This window comes from Emydura macquarii, unplaced genomic scaffold, assembly GCF_026122565.2.
Source record: "Emydura macquarii macquarii isolate MOO-44397 ecotype Brisbane River unplaced genomic scaffold, CSIRO-AGI_Emac_v2 contig_1348, whole genome shotgun sequence".
NCBI lineage: Eukaryota > Metazoa > Chordata > Testudines > Chelidae > Emydura > Emydura macquarii.
The window spans coordinates 11,487,399-11,504,891 of record NW_027131485.1 but is presented as its reverse complement, the minus strand read 5'-3'; the positions used below and the strand labels follow the sequence as shown (position 1 = coordinate 11,504,891).

General features: G+C 46.6%; 1 protein-coding gene across 2 annotated transcripts in view; it reads right to left on the bottom strand.

Annotated features, from left to right (window-relative positions):
* The window catches only part of CLCN7 (chloride voltage-gated channel 7), a 53,245-nt gene extending 36,739 nt beyond the window's left edge, over positions 1-16,506 (bottom strand). For both annotated transcript variants that reach the window (XM_067551157.1, XM_067551158.1), the window contains exon 1: positions 16,249-16,506. In XM_067551157.1, coding sequence (XP_067407258.1) covers positions 16,249-16,377 — 129 coding nt within the window. In that variant the 5' untranslated portion in view covers positions 16,378-16,506. The remainder of the gene's footprint in view (positions 1-16,248) is intronic.
* Positions 16,507-17,493: the final 987 nt, after the last annotated feature.

Sequence of the window (17,493 nt, the reverse complement as noted above, 5' to 3'; positions counted from 1 at the left end):
GCTCTAAATCACTCACGGTAAACACATTTTCTCCAGACCGCAAATAATTTTTGTGGCTCCTTCTGCATCCTCTGCAATTTTTAAACACCTTTTTTTAAAAATGCAGATGCCAGGACTGCATGCAATATTCCAGCATTGGTCTGGCCAATACCATACACCGTGGTAACACAAAAATCACCTCCATGCTCCTACTCATCATACCCCTGCAAGAGTAGATTGATTTTAATTTCAAATTTCATTAATTTCAATTGATTTCAATTGTAATCACGATTTAAGTCAGCAAGAAGGCAACCTGAATTCAAATAATAGATTTTAACTTTATTTTGTTATACATCTAAGGTCCCCATTAGCTCTTTTTGACATTACATCCCAATAGCAGCTCATGATGAGTTGCTGGGCCACCATCACCCCCAAATCCTTTTCAGAGTCCTTGCTTTCCAGGATATAAATGGAACTGTCTTTGAATTGAAATTTGGCAAAAAGAAAACCCCCAGGCTACAGAAGTGCTTTTCCTTTGTCTCATGAAATTCCATTTTACTTCACACACTCACACTCACTAAAGTCACCCTTTCCTCCTTTTGCTTGCCAGATTAAGACTGAGAGCAGATCCTTCAGCATTTGGGGCTCTGACCCTGAGACCACAAGATGCCTCTGAAGAAGAATTCTTCTCTAGGTTATCCTCGTGACAGTGTAATGCTTAGAGTGGTGCTAAACCCAGACTGGACTTTTTCCATCAGCTGGGCAGATGTTGGCAAGAGGTGGGGGAGAGCAAATACGGCTGAGTTGGCTGGTATGATGCTACCACTGGTAGTTTCTGCAACACACTGACAATATTCTGTAATACCCTGGGCAAACTTTATGGAATTAAGATAACTTAATTCAGTAAAGTTTAATCTTCACTGAACTAGGGTTACTACCTTTGGGGTACGTTGCGTGTGTGTTATTGTGGCACTGGATGTGCCTTCTCTTGTTGGGATGTGGAGGCTAAATTTCCTGGCTTACCAACCCTTTGAAGCCACCCCCAGGAGAGGTGCAAATACTGGTTCACACTGGATTCTCCAGGGACTGAAAGACAAAAAAAAGGACTTTTGGATAAACAGCCTAGTGTTAAACTGGCTCAGGGCCTTCTTTCTGATCCAGCAAACGGCCAGGCCATCTGCCCCACGGAGCGCCCCAATCCTTAGGGAAGCGTTGGAAGGACTGGGCCTACTGAGGCCCCAGAAGATCGTGGGCTTGTTCTGAAGCTGTGATGAACTGGTAACTACAGGGAATCTCTCTTCAGCGGGGGTTTGAAGGACTGCTCCTGCCAAAGCCCCTGTTAGGGTTGGGGTGATCCCTGGTAAGGTTACTAGCATGCATATAGGTTCTTTATTGTTTTTAATGTTTTCTCTCCAGTGCTTTTACTGAAAGAACAGAATAGACTTGCATAGGAAGTGTTGTGTGCTTCCTTATAACTGCAGCAATTGCACATGTTAACCAGCTCTGAAGAGCCGAGATTGTACCATTGCTGTGGCAGAAACTAAGTACAATGGTACTTCAGTCTTCTGAAGTTAGCCAATTTTGTGAAGGTGCTGCTAGTTTCTAGTGCAGGGGCCCAATTAGTTCATTTCTAATTGCAAGTTCTAGAAAGATGACTCAGGCCACATCATTCTGGGATATGGTCCAATTGCTGATTGCTATGAAAACAAGAGCAGCTCTGAGAGGGCCCGGAGTAACAACTTTAATTGGAAAGAAAAGTTTGGCTACAGCTTTTAGGATACAGTAAATAGCACTCAAAAATCACTTCCTATCCCCACAGGACCTGTTGCAGAGGTCAGATGCAGTCAGGGTCAGTTGAAGATGACTCGTCTTCTGGCTTTTTAATTTTTATTGATTTGCACTGATAAATTACCAGGGTTTTTTATTAAAGAGGCTCAGTTTTTACTGATTTACCCTCGTTTATCAATCCACTCCGCATTTTTTCATGTACTTATTTTTGTTGAACACTGAGGCTTTACACGATCACTGTATCCTGCAGCTCAGAAGCAGCTCCACAGCGTAAAACACAGAATGAACACACGTTGGAGGTCGGAAAAATCCGACATTAACACCACGCTACAACTGGCTCACAAGGAGACGCTGCCTGCCTATTTCTCTGCGTCCGTTTAGCATGGCACTGAATTTAAACAATCAATCCTCCACAGATAAAGATACGTGATGCCCCCTGTCCTCCCAGTTACCTCCTTTCGTGCCAATCTCCTTACGGGTTTGGATGGACGGGCCTGGGTTCTTCTGGGTCCCCACACTGCCAGCCTGTCCTTTCTGAGGCTGGCTCCAAACTACCCAAAATGGCTTCTCCCCCTTCCAGGGCTCGCAGGGGAGGGCATCTCGCTCCCTGCTGATCTGTCTAGCTCTTCCTCCCGGGCTTTCCCTTGTCACTCATTCCACTCTGCCCCTTCCTCTGAGCAGGCAAGCCCATGATCCTTCCCCAAATCAACAGAGGCCCCTGCTGCTCTACACAGCATCTCTCCTCGCTCCCGCTGGGTTGCCCAGCAGACTTGGCATCCGCCCTTGGCTCCCGCTTCCTACCAGGGACGGCATGCCTCTCCCTAACCTACCAGCACACAGAGCCCCAGGAATCCAGGTGAGCTCCTGAGGGGTTACAGATAGACAAGGTAAAAAGGTAAACATGGGGTGAAGATGCCTGAATACCAACAAGAAAAATCAGCGCTTACAAATTTTCATGAAAAGTAAAAACGGGAGTGAAGAGGATGCATTGCATTGCAAGTGCTGCACCTCTGAGGTCCGAGAGAATGAAGGAGCATGTTGAAAGCAAGTGACACAAGAAGCTGAAAGAAGAAAGAGAGCTTTGGGGTAAACAGTCAATATCAGGAGAGAGCACACAGCACGATTGTGTCGGTGAATGTGTGTGCGCTCTGTTTCGCCAGACAACCACTGTTAATAGAGGGGCCCATTGGTGATTTCATGCGACAGTACTGTCCAGCAGCAAAAACCCTTTCTAATGCAGACAACTTCACTCTTCAGTATCTGAAAGAAAATGAAGATGCTTTAATAGCTAAACTGATAGAACGAACTGATGGAAATGTAGCATCTAGTCCAGGGGTGTCAAACATACGGCCCGCGGGCCAGAAATGGCCCGCCAGCCTTTTTGGTCTGGCCCGCGAGGTCCGTGTGCGTGGCGGTGAGATGTTGCGGCGTTGTGCTGGGGCCGGCATCCGCGAGATCTCGCGGCGTTGTGCTGGGGCCGGCATCCGCGAGATCTCGCGGCGTTGTGCTGGGGCCGGCAGCCGCGAGATCTCGCGGCGTTGTGCTGGGGCCGGCAGCCGCGATATCTCGCGGCGTTGTGCTGGGCCGGCAGCCGCGATATCTCGCGGCGTTGTGCTGGGCCGGCAGCCGCCAGAGCACAACGCTGCGAGATCTTGCGAGATGTCGCTGTGCTGGGGCCGGCAGCCGCGACATCTCGCGGCGTTGTGTTGGGGCCAGCAGCCGCGACATCTCGCGGCGTTGTGCTGGGCCGGCAGCCGCGATATCTCGCAGCGTTGTGCTGGGCCGGCAGCCGCGATATCTCGCAGCGTTGTGCTGGGCCGGCAGCCGCCAGAGCACAACGCCGCGAGATGTCGCGAGATGTCGTGGCATTGTGCTCTGGCGGCAGTGCGCCAAAGGCTGGAGAAGGACAGGGTGGTCTTGGGGCATTGCGCAGAGCGCTATCTGTGGGAGACTGCGCTCCAAAAGGCTGGAGAAGGACAGGGTGGTCTTGGGGCATTGCGCAGAGCGCTATCTGTGGGAGACTGCGCTCCAAAAGGCTGGAGAAGGACAGGGTGGTCTTGGGGCATCACAGAACGCTGTGTATGCCAGACTGTTATAATGATATCTTGCATACACAACCTTGTGTAAGCTGGGCCTTGTACATACATACACAGCCTTGTGTAAGCTGGGCCTTGTACATACATACACAGCCTTGTGTAGGGCCTTGTAATTATGTTAGCAAAGAAAAGAAAATTGGAGAAAGAACATCGTGTGGTTCAAGAGAGGTGGAGAAATTTGTATTTCTTTGCTGAACTGAATGGAAAGCCAACATGTTTGATTTGTACGCAGCATGTAGCTGTTGCCAAAGAGTACAATGTTCGGAGGCACTATGATACCAAGCATGCTGAGAAATATGATAAATATATTGGAAAGTTGCGTGAGGACAAAGTTTCTGAATTGGAGAAGTTATTGAAAAAGCAGCAATCGCTATTTACAAATGCCCATCAAGTAAGCGAAGCTGCAGTTAAGGCAAGCTACATGATTGCGCATGAACTAGCACAGTCATCAAAACCTTTTTCAGACGGGGAAATGATAAAGAAATGTATGTTAATGACTGCAGAATTAATATGTCTGGAAAAACGGCAAGCCTTTGCAAATATAAGCCCTTCGAGAAACACAGTGGCTGAGAGAATCAGTGATTTGTCAGAGAGCCTTAACAATCAACTAAAGGACAGAGTCAAGTCCTTTGTTGCATTTTCGATTGCAGTTGATGACAGTACGGATGTTAGTGATGTGGCACAGCTTGCAATTTTCATTCGTGGTGTTGATAAAAACATGTGCATAACAGAAGAGTTTGTAGAATTGGTTCCTATGAAAGACACAACAACAGGTGATGATATCTTTAATAATTTGGTGGAAACTTTGGACAGATTAGGTGTAGACTGGATGCAAGCTGTGAGTCTGGCTACAGACGGAGCACCACAAATGGTGGGTAGAAAAGCTGGAGTTGCTGCAAAGTTAAAGGAAAAATTGCTTGCTCTCAATCCGCAAAATCAGTTTTGTAATTTACATTGCATTTTACACCAAGAAGCACTGTGCAGTAAAACACTGAAACTGGATAATGTTTTGGATGTGGTTATAAAAACAGTTAATTTTATACGAGCAAGAGGCCTTCACCACAGACAGTTCAACTGCCTTCTGGAAGCAACTGAGAGACCCCATGGGTTACCATACCACACTGATGTTCGTTGGCTAAGTCGGGGGGCTGTACTGAAACGCTTTTACGAATTGCGTGGTGAAATACAATTGTTTTTGAATCAGAAAGGAAAGGTTATGCCTGAACTGCAGGATAATGAATGGCTTCAAGATCTTGCTTTTATGGTGGACATCATGGAACACCTGAACTGTCTCAACACAAAGATGCAGGGACGCAACAAATTGGTGACAGATGTTTTTGACAGCATTACTGCTTTCGAGATTAAACTTCAGCTTTGGGAAAAGCAACTTTCAGATAATAATCCCGCACACTTTCCAACTTTAAAATCTCAACGCAACACAGCTAAGTTTCATTGTGATGCTCTCACAAAAAAGTACAGCAGCAAAATTTCCAACTTAAGAAATGAATTCCAGGCAAGGTTTTCTGACTTCAAATACCTTCAGAAAGACTTTGCAATTTTCCGTAACCCATTTTCTGTCAATGCGCATGAGCTCTCAGAGGAGCTTCAGATGGAAATAATCGAACTGCAGTGTGATTCTGTTCTGAGGGATAAGTTTTCCAGTGTTGATGTTGGAACATTTTATCAGTATGTAGGACCAAATTACCCCAGGCTGAAGTCTTTTGCTTCAAAAATTCTGTCCATGTTTGGGACAACGTATGTCTGTGAACAGCTCTTTTCTGTAATGAACGTCAACAAGTCAGGATTTCGTTCTCAACTTACTGATTCACACCTGAATGCAATACTGAAGCTTGCCACAGCCCAGTGCCTTGCTCCAGACTTTGATGCAGTGGTCCAAAGTAAGAGGTGTCAGGCATCAGGAAGCAGCAGTAGCAGTAAATAAAGTACTATAATTCTTAATCATTGATCGATTCTTTTAATCGTAAAATAGTAGTTGTAGCAGTGAATTTACTGAAGTTTTATATAGCTGATATCTAGCAAATAAAATATAATACTACATAAAAATGGTTGTGCCTTGTATTTCGATTTATGGTATGTATGGCCCACTTGAAGTACATTTACTTCAAATCTGGCCTGCCATAGCAAATGAGTTTGACACCCCTGATCTAGTCTGATTTTTGACAAGTCTCCTGATGCTTTCGACCATCCAGTTCTTGGCCTTTCATTTTCTTTTTTTAATTTCAAAGCAAATAAATGTCATTGTTTTGTACTGATGTGACATTCATCCCCTCTGCTGACAGCCATTCTGTCAACGCAGCAATAACGGACATGCATCAACTAACTTGGGAGAACGTGGCCACAACTAACACAGATTCTGCTTCTTACATAGCTTAGTTGGCATGGGAGATTAAACTCCATCAGAAACGGGAGCTGCTACGTATTGCCTGTCCTGTTCATCTGATTAATGTTGAGCTCTCAGCAGCTATTGCTGCAGAAGAAATGAAAGATGTGAAGTCTTTCATCATTGGATTCGGGGCCGTTTTCAAGGTTCAAGTTGAAGGCTTTGTTTTACACACTGCAAGACAAGTGCAAAGCCAACTGCCAATTACCTACCCCTGTTGTGCCACAACAGGTGAATGAACTTGTATTTCACTGCTTGCCATGTAAACAACACGGGGACTGTGCTAACGCGTCTCCTAGAGCATCCTCAGTTTGTTGGTTCTAAAGCAGAAACTCTGGAGAGACTGGCAAATAACCAAAATGACTGCCAGGTTCTGTGCCCCAAAGGAATGCTCATTGTTGAAACTTGGAATCACTGTGACACACACAGAAAATAGTGAGTTTTCTCCAGCTACTGCCAACACATTTGCCAATACAGACATTTACCTGGAACAAAATCTCAGCTGAACTGAGCACAAAAGCTGCAGGAGAAACATATGGCAAGAAAACCCAGCTGTTTCTGGAAATCCTTCCCACCCTGAGACACGGAAGAGCAAAAAAAAATATGTCCAAAACCTTCAACACAATGCTCTGAGAGAAATGGGAAGTGAATGTGGCCCATAACCTGAACCCTGAAGTGTCTGGCACCAAAAGATTCTTTTGGGAATGTCATCCAGGTGTTGCATCCCTTCCTCAAGGTGAATTTTGCAGCAGACTACGGCCGTTATGCCAGAGCATTTCAACCTTTTGCCACTAAAGAAGAAATTTAAAATGTGAAAGGGAAATTTACTATTTACACAGTAGCATACCATGGGTCTCCAGCGCCCAGGGCCCAAGCCTCCTTTTGAACCCCCTGCCTCAGGGCCCCCCACAGAGGACAGGAGGGGCCTGGCACTGCCCCCCCCAGCTGCCCTGGTGAGGGGGGATCTGTACCTGCGCTGCCCCACCCTCCCCTCACTTACTCGCCACGCAGCGCCCACCTCTCCTGCTCCAGCCCCACAGCCCAGCGCTGGCTCAGACAGGGGCGACCGCACTCCCCAGCCTGGGGAAGGGGGGCAGGCCAGCCCTTCACAGTATGCAGGAGTGGGAGCAGCCACCCCTCAGCCTCCTGTGCCCCCCCCGCCTGCTGTGAAGGGCTGGCCCGGTTCCCCACACTTACCCACTGCTCTGGCCCGGCGCCGCCCCTTCACAATGCACGGGGGCCGGCACCCCGTCCACTGCATGTCATGAAGGGCCAGCCCGGCATCCCCCCGCAGGCCTGCGCCCCGGGGCCTGGCCCCCCACCCTCCCCTCCGTACACGCTGTATTTACATGAACTTGCCTATCCCTGACAATGCAAAACTGGATGTGCTGGCTTTTCGGAACAGTCATCAAAACACACTTCCCAATTTCAGCCAAGTGGCACGGCAAACTTTGAGTGTACTCCCTGGATCTACTGATGCAGAGCACATATTTTCAAAGTTGGACTACCTCCAAGTCTGCAAGAGGCTCAACATGAGGGAGGATACTTTGAAGAAAATTATGCAAGCGTATGCAAACCAGGATTTCTGGAAAAACTACTAGAGCTGAGAGACACGAAATATACCTTTGTAAATTAAAAAGAGTTTCAATTATGCTGTAGTAAAATGTGTATATTACAAAAGGTTTTTTGTGTTTTTCCTTTCCCCCCGATTTTTCACTTTTTAACCTGATTTCATCCTGGTTTTAATGTCTGGAAAATAAATACAAAAATTCCCAGGTTTTGTTTTTTTGGGTTTTTTTAAACAAATAAAAACTGAAGACGTGGAACACTAAAGATGACATATGAGCAACGACAAAGGGACCACCATTACAGAATGGTTGAACCACGGTGACACTGCTTGGGATGGAGACCAAGACAACTAGCAGCATCTTGCCCAGCAAGGACTGACTCACCCTGGAGCAGAGCTAATGAGGTCTGTGCCCTGCAGATGGGTTACAGCCCCGAACAATGAGAATCCACAAGATTAGATTTAGGCAGACGTAACTGTCCTGTATTCAACCAAACTGTATAATATGCCCCACACATAGTAGTTTCCGTACCAGTATTCTACCTGACAGGCTGACTAGGCATGAAGCAATCCCTGCTTGTGAAAAACAAAATGACTTCAATCAGAGCTAAAGAACAAAAACATTGACAGAACAAACACCAAGATTGTGTACACAGCAAACTTTTTATGGCCTTCCAACTTTGCTCTGAAGAACCATAAACAAGAAGCATTTGACTCAACTTAATGTCTGACTGTCTTGTTGATGAGTAAACTAGGCCACTGCCTGTGGAATATTATTAGAGGGGTTTTTAATTTCCGGAGAAGGGTCACAGGATACGAATTATCTTTCCTTATCCTCTGCACCATCACATGCCAGCAGTCTGACTCTAGCACACGCACAACATTCAAAAGAAGCTGTCCCCACACAGCAATTTGAAAGACCACACAAAGACATCACACAGACTGGCATATTCTGTGCGAGACAAGAGGAAAATAAAGATTCACAGTCCTCAGGGCCCTTGCTGTAAACACGGGCACCTGGCCACACAGGCTATGTTAGCGCTGCTGTTCAGATGCTGAATCCGTATGGCAACAGAATGGCAACTAGCTTGCAAAGTTGCAGTTATGAGTCAGTAACTTTTACAGGAAGGCTGCTTACTGGTGCTAAAATATTAGCTGGAAGAGCAATGATACTTATATTTCATTTGTTAGCGAGCTTCTATCACAGGAAACACAAAGCTACAGTTCTGATGGGCCCCCAGGTTTATGGCAAATACCAAGGCTAGGAGACTTTAGCAGAAACCTACCTAGAAGGCTAAATCTACCACCCATAGGCCAGTATGAAGAGAGTAGCTGCCCCTGGCCCCAGCCTCCACGCATAACACATTGGCAGCGGTACTGGGTCTCACACATCTGCAACTGCTGAGAACAGAAGACAATGCCTGGATTCTATCAAAGGTGCTGCGCCTGGACCATGCTAGGGGCCTGTATCTTTGGCACCAGCCTCTGGTTATCAAACAGCTGATAAATTCTTTCCTGCTCTGGCTGCTGGAAGGCCAGGTCTCATCCTTTAAAAAGTGGACAGCTGTTCAGCCCAGAAAAGAGATGACTAAGGCAGGGGATACAATCGAGGTCTATAAAAATCATGAATGGTGTGGAAAGTGTTATTTACCCTTCCCTACAGTACAAAAACCAGGGGTCAGGTGATGAAATTAATAGGCAGCGGTTTTAATACAAACAAGAGGAAGTAACTTTTTTTTTCCACACAACGGAACACAATTTTAACCCATGGAACTCGTTGCTATGGGATGTTATAATGGCCAAAATATAACTAGATAACTTCACAGATGATAGGTCTATCAACAGCTATTAACCAAGATAGTCTTGGATGCAACACCATGCTCGGGCAACCCTAACCTCTGACCGTCAGAAGCCAGGCGTTGATCACTCCAACTACTGCCCTGTTCTGTACATGCCCCATGAAGTTCTGGTACTGGCAACTGCTGGAGAAAGGATGCTGGGCTAGACGGACAACTGGCCTGAGCCCGTGTGGCCATTATGTTCTTCCTAACCCCCATCCAACAACCCTCCTGGTAACCACTCATGAGGTAAAGTGATCAGTCATCCAAAACTCGACCCCTCCTTCCATTTTGGGGCCCCTCTCTCTGGCAATATTCCAGGTTCTGTCTCTGCTGCTCCCCAGAGCTCTCCTCAGCAGAAGCATAAAGAGGTTCTGCCTCTGCTGCCTACAAGACTGAAGTGAAACTGACCAGAGCCTTGTTAATATCACTTTGGGAAATTATGTGCAGCAGCCCTGAAGCTGTTTGCAGACTCAGGAAGTCAGCTCAAGGCTAAGTACTTACTCCCAACAGGTGAGTAGGCAGCCCTGTTGAACATAAAGCCTAATGGTCCTAGGCATGAACTACTCCAAGACTCCTCAGGAATTTTTGGTTTCTCTAATACAGACACAGATCTTTCTTCCTTCCCACAGGAGGAGACGCACCCAGGATGCTTCTAATTACAGCCAGCAGTGCTATTCCCCGATTACAGCATTTTACATCTTGCTATCTGAGCTTCCAAACAAGAATCAAAATAAGCATACACAGATATTAGCCTATAAACTCATACAATAATTTCACACCTGTTGCATGGGAGGCTGAATATTCAAGACCAAGTATTCCCCACATGGCTTGACAAATCCATCTGCCAACCTCCCTTTCTTCCCTCCCACAAAAAGTTACTCTCAAGGAAAGCAAATAGACAAAATGAAAGGCACAGCGGGCACATGACAAGTCATCGCCAGCATAAAGTTTGTTTTTATCTATGGGGGAGAGAAGGAAGGCTCTTGATACACATATTCCGAGAAATGTAGAATGTTATGTTTCCTGCCTGGGAATTCACATGGAACCTGGGCATTAGAGTGTCTGAATATTCAATTTGTGAGATATCTTGGGGGGGAAAAAAAATCAGAACAGATCCAGTTGAATGGCAAGAAAGGAGAAACAAGATAAGTGTTGGGGTTTGTTTGGTTTTTTTAAATAACCCTGATCCTAGTATGAGAGGTTAAGCACAACCATCTTAACTGTTCCAGTACTTTTCAGGTACCTTGAAATCGCCAAATTGATCAGATGTGCACAAGATTCAAGTGTTTCAGTGCTGTGGGCATGTTCACATTATCTGACTTGAGTACACATGCTTAAAGATGTAGCACATAGGAACCACCATGCCAGTTCAGACCAAGGGCTAGCTCATCCAGTATCCTCCTCCTGATGGTGGCCAGCATCAGAGTCCTCAGGAAAGCACATGAAGCTTCATAGAAGATGGTTATGGAATACTCAGCTCAGACAGTTTCTTCCCAGCCCTGTCAGTCAGTGACTGGCTTTTGCTCTGAAACAGAAAAGTTTCTCTCCTTTGAATTCAATGTCTATTTTAATTCTAAAACTAGGGATCTACTTATCCATGTGAACAGTTCATCCCTTTTAATCCTGCAGAGCTCCTCGCCTCAGTGATATCTTATGGCAGTTAGTGGTGTCTTGAGTAAAAGACAGTACTTCCGTTTAGAAACACAATGTGGGTGATATGGATCAGCTTCTGTTGGAGAGAGACGAGCTTTCAAGCTTACACAGAGCTCTTCTTCAGGGCTGGGAAAGGTGCTCGGAGTGCAACAGCTAAATACAAGGTATAGCGTACAGAGTTAACACAAACAATCTGTTCCACCTCGTATTTAGCTGTGACACTCTGAGCACCTTTCCCGGCCCTGAAGAAGAGCTCTGTGTAAGCTTGAAAGCTTGTCTCTTTTGCCAACAGAAGTCAGTTCAATACAAGATATTACTTCCCCCACCTTGCATCTCTCATATTCTGGGACTGAGACGGCCACAACGCCACTGCAAACAATTATTTCCTTTCGCTGTCTTTCATTGCCACTGAATGCATATTTTAGGAGAAAGGATAAATAAGGTAAATGGGGTGCACTTCTCTAAACTCACCACAGGTTTGGATTCCCTTATTGCATCTCACCTTATTCGTGTCTTCTGCAAGCCAACCAGCCCCAATTTTTTTTGGTCTCTCTCCATGCAAAAGTCAAATCATTTTCATTTCTGAATCCTCCCTATTCATTCCGCTTATCTTTGAGATGCTGTGTTCAGCTCTAGGCACCCTATCTAAGGCGGATGGATGCCATTCATTTGTACCATGGCAATATAATATTTGCACTAACATTCCCTATCCCATTCTTTACGTAATCCAATAGTTTGCTTTTTTGAATGCCACTGCACGTGTAGTGCGGTCTTCGCTGAGCTGTGCAATGCTCAGCTTAGAAATAGCTGACATTTATTTTATTTTAATGAGGCTGGATGACTCTGGTGATTGGCAACAGGATACAAAGCCCTTCGCGTCCATGCCAATGGTGCAAATTGAGCCGCGTCCGGTGACTGACAGCTGTTGTCACAGCATAAGAAGAATCCCAATTTGCCAAAATACTGCAATGTTAGTTCTAGCTCAGCATATGCAACCAGGACAGAAAGGGCTGAAGTCTGAACTATTCTCTACTGCAGAGGGGAGGTACACAACAGCATGGACAAGGCTTGCAACACTTCTACAGCCTGTGCCATACCTGTTGTGATGTCATCTTACTGACAATCCTGAGAGTCATGAGTAGAGGTACCTTTCAGACTACCACCATTAGTTCATAGGTCTGGTTTCAAACCACCTTTTAATACACTGACACTTTTAAGTCTTCAATTCACCCTTTTGTCTGTAAATGGTAAGTTTATTCCTCTAGCACCGATCCTTTAGAGCTTGTGTGTGTAAATGTGCAGACTTTTATTACTTCTGCATCACTGCAACAGCTGAAATTCAGCCAATACTATTGCTAGCCAGTTATAACCACACTTACTGAAGCGTTCTTTCATCTTACTCTTCAACATCTTTAGAAGCTCCCCAATTCAACAGCCCTAGATTTCTCTCAAGCCATTTTGTTCAGCATTCTAACTTGCAAAAGGCACGCCAAGTAAGAGGAAAGACTAAGTTACACATGACAAGATGTCAACGATAACGGCTGAGGAGGGCTGGGCAAGGCATTGCTCTTCCTCAAACACAGGGCCAAATCTTGTGGCTTCTTCAGATTAGGCTTTCAAGGAAAAGGCAAAAAAAATCCCTTCATCATTAATCCACCTCCCTTCCTGCACCCATTTAAACCACACAAGGGACCTAACTGAAGCACTCATTAACTTAGCCGGACCAGATCACAGCCATAACCGCCGAGTCACAAGTCAGGCAGGACCTTCCAATCCAGAACTCCCAATGTTTGCTGTTGCATAGCACAGAAGCTAACTCTCAGAGCAAGCAATATACACAGGTGCACAGACAGCAATCCAACATTACAGTGGGAGAGATGCTTCCTATAGGTTTCATTCATACATGAAACCTGTTCCCTGAACCTAGCGTGAGCAGATGAGGGGTTTCATAGGGTAGGTAGCATCTCACACTCCAGAGACTATTATTGCTGATGTGTTACACCACGTGCAGTGTGAAATTAAATGCGTCGCTGTTTAAAGAGTTAGATTTTCCTGTGCTCAGCTGCTCAAGCTGTTGCCTTACACTGGAGAACGTGCCCAGAACCAGCCTGCTAGTTCCCTTGTTCCTGCACAAAGATCCACTTTTAAGTAAGAATTGGGCAGGCGCCCTAGTTCATTGCTTCTGGCCTGCAGCTGTGAGTGCCGCAGAAAACTGAAGGCACCTTTGGAAACAGGGAGGATAAGGAGCCCATTAAAAAGGTTCTTACATAACGTGCTGGTCCTGCTTTCCATGCATATAGACCCTGCTACTTTGTACCAGCCACACTTCAATCATCCAAAGAGTCACAGGCTGCCCGTCATCGGAGACCATGATATTGAAATGAAGATTTCCTTTGTCCATTATATTTAATAAGGATCAACACTAGGAAAGGGTTAGTAGCACCTGCAAGTATTCCTCTTACACCTGCTCTATTTGTCTTATGGCCATGCTATAGCAACACTCTTCCTGCGGGGTCAGTAGCTTGTCTCATCAGCTGTGTTCACCAGGTAGAGAGATCAGCTAGACACTTGTCACAGTTAGGAAACATGGTGTATGAATCAGATCCACATGCTGTGTTTTGCCATGCTGTTCATCTGAGCCTGACCATAGCTGTTTTGGAATTCCTCTGAAACAGGAAATCTCAGCTCACTATCTGGTGACCAGTAAATTTCTGCTTTTTAATCCACTTTTCCGATTCACGCACAAGAAAAACTGACCTGTCCAAGACTGATCAGTGAATAGCGATAGGCACTCAGGCCTGTGTTGTAACTAAAGCCACAAAGTTTCTCTTCCCTAAGGAAGTGTGCGCAGAGTTGCTATTCTCCTAACATGATATTTCCACAATTTCTGCTTGATTTCCACACCCTGCCTAAAGGGAGTCACTGGCTGAGCACCCCTAACGAGAGCATGGATCAAAATCCTAGGCAGCAAGGAATTCTCCACCCTCTTACATAATTAGCCTAATACAGTCTCCCAAAGACGACAGCAAGTGACCCTAGAACAAGGGCAGGAACAAAGAATATAAGAACAGCCATACTAGGTCAGACCAATGGTCCATCTAGCCCAGGGTCCCGTCTTCCAACAGTGGCCATTACCAGATGCTTCAGAGGAAATTAACAATAAAGGTGATCATCAAGTGATCCATTCCCAGACTCTGGCAAACAGCAATCCCTGCCTATCCAGGCTAATAGCCATTGACGGACCTATCCTCCATGAATTTATCCAGTTCTTTTTTGAACCCCATTATAGCCTTGGCCTTCACAACATCCTCTGGCAAGGAACTCCCCATGCTGACTGCGTGTTGTGTGAAGAAATACTTCCTTTTGTTCATTTTAAACCGGCTGCCTATTCATTTCATTTGGTGACCCCTAGCTCTTGTGTTATGAGTAAAAAACACTTCCTTTTTTACTTTCTCCACACCAGTCTTGATTTTATAGACCTCCATCATATCCCCCCTTCATCATCTCTTTTCCAAGCTGAAAAGTCCCAGTGATGAATCTTTCCTCATATGGAAGCTTTTCCATACCCCTAATCATTTTAGGGGTACTTTTCTGTACTTTTTCCCATTTCAATATATCTTTTTCAAGATGGGGTGACCAGATCTGCACACAGTATTCAAGATGTGGGCATACCATGGATTTATAAAGAGGCAGAAAATATTGTATTGCCCTATTATCTATTTCTTTCCTAATGATTCCCAACATTCTGTTGGCTTTTTTTGACTGGTGCTGTACATTGAGTGGATGTTTTCAGAGAACTACCCACCATGACTCCAAGATCTTTCTTGAATGCTAACCACTAATTTAGACCCCATCATTTTGTATTTATAGTTGGTATGATGTTTTCCCACATGCATTACTTTGCATTTATCAACACTGAATTTCATCTGCCATTTTGTTGTTCCCAAAGCCCCTTTGGGAAGCAATACTCAGATCCCCTTCCATTCACAGGATTCCTGGAAACCCCAAATGAGGCACCTTGCATGCCACCAGTAAGCCAGTCCCCTCCGCTCAGCTACCTATCAAATCACTTGGGCACCTATCCACTGTGCACAGATAACACTTTCCCTCTGGTCACAGAGCAGAGAGCGCTGCTGTCCAGTTGGTCGCTCACTGCTTGTTCCAATTGCTTCCCAGTCTCTCTAGTTCCACTGACGACTGTGGAGACACGTGTCCAATAATCAAAGAAAGTTTCAAGGAGCTGACCAGAGACACAGCCAGGGGTGAAAGCCAACAACAAAACTAAACTAGGCAGAACCCAATCACCCACCCTTCCTCCTCCTCCATATGAATTATCTGAATCCTAAACTAACTCAGCACAAAATCACCCATAGTAGGGACATACTGTAAATCTCCGCCAACCCTCTGGACTGCATGGATCCTGCATCAAACATTTGTTCTCAAAATGAGCCACCGGGATAATTTATTTCACCCCGGCACCTTGTCACTTCACCATCCACATTTTCTCTGCAATACTCCATCCTTTCTGCAGCCCGGGGTTCCTCTCAGGACCCTGCCAAATTTCATCCATTTACAGGAGTTGCCAGTCAGTCACACCAGGGACTGGGGCAGCCCCTGGATGAACTCCAGCGGCAAGCGGCCAGAGCTCCGCCTGACAGGCTGGGCGAGGCACAGGTCTCCCAGGATGGGGGCGAGGCAGCTGCAAAAAGCGGGGCTGGGGCCGCACGCAGGGTCAGACGAGACCCCGGAGGTTCAGAAGCAGAGCCCGGCTGTGGCGGGGACAGGCAGGGTTGGAAATAGCAGAGACACGGGACATGCCCTGCCCAGGCCAGCCCGGTTGGATGCAGGGCACCGGCTAGAGCGGAGCCCGCTCCGGGCCTGGGCTCGCCTGGTCCCCGCTGATCCCGGCCCCCGCTCGCTCACCGGCCGGGAGGGCGGGGTCCTGCCCGCCGCGCCGTTCAGCAGCGGGGTGGCCTCCCCGGCAGCCGAGGGCTCGTCCTCCTCGTCGCGGTCCCGGCCGGACCAGGACACCTTCTTGGCGACGTTGGCCATGCGGCCGGGGCGCGAGCAGCTGCTGCCGCTTGGTGCTCCGCGTCCCGCTGTTTGCTTCGCTTTCGGGCGCGCACGTCATGTGACCCTCCCGGCAGCAGGCGGCCGGTCACGTGACAAAGGGACGGCGGCGGCCGCCGAACTCACGCGCGTTGCATCACGGGAGTTGTAGTCCGGCGGCTCCCTCCCCCCCCCCCGCCAGAGATCGCGAGCGCGGCGTAGCAATCATGAGAGTCTAAAAGAAAGTCCTGCGCCTGGAGTTCTTCCCTTTGCCGGGGCTCCGGCGGCTGCAGCCCATAGGCCGTGTTCCCGGCCCCCGCAAGCCAGGCAGGGGACTGGGATCAGCTGACAAGAGCAAACAAGTCAAACGCCAGTTTTGCCAAAAAAGTCAGGATTGCCAGGACAGGGCTTAAAAAAGGGACCATCCCGGCCAAATTGGGACATATGGCCACCCTACCTAGGACCACAGAACTTGGCCCTTCATGTGTGGCTTGTGTTGAGTGTGTACCTGCTATAATTATTTAAAATAATCATGGACCAAATTCATTCCTGATGTAATTTCAGTGAAGTTAGTTATGGTGCACCAGGAATAAAGCCAACCCCATTTCAGTTTCTGAAAGTATGTCAACAAGTTTCAAGACCTTTCAGAAAATCCTAAGGGGAGGGGCCTGATTCTGATCTCAGTTACACTGGTGTAAATCCAAAGTAACACCAATGGCAGGGGGCAGAGAGTAAATCTGGAGTGATTTCATTGACTTCAGTGGAGTTAATCCAGATTTATACTGGTTTAACTGACCAGAACCAAGACTACGGTGCTTCAACAGCAGTACACCCCCGGGTTGTGCGTGATCCCTTCATACAGAGTGGCAATCCAAGAACAGGCCTTCAGTGAATCCAGCTGAAAGAAATTGTCAGGACATGTCAGGTGCCCTGCAGAACACACAAAATTAGGACTAAAGAAAATGATCTTGGCTGGAAGAGTTGAAAGGAGTAGGGGAGTTTGGGGCATTCTCTTTTGCTTTGCCTTCCTGCACAAGTCAGGTCTCTTATGGGCAGCAATGTTTTAAATGATCCCAACAGTTTTCTTCTGCACAATCTGTGCAATATGATTTAACACAA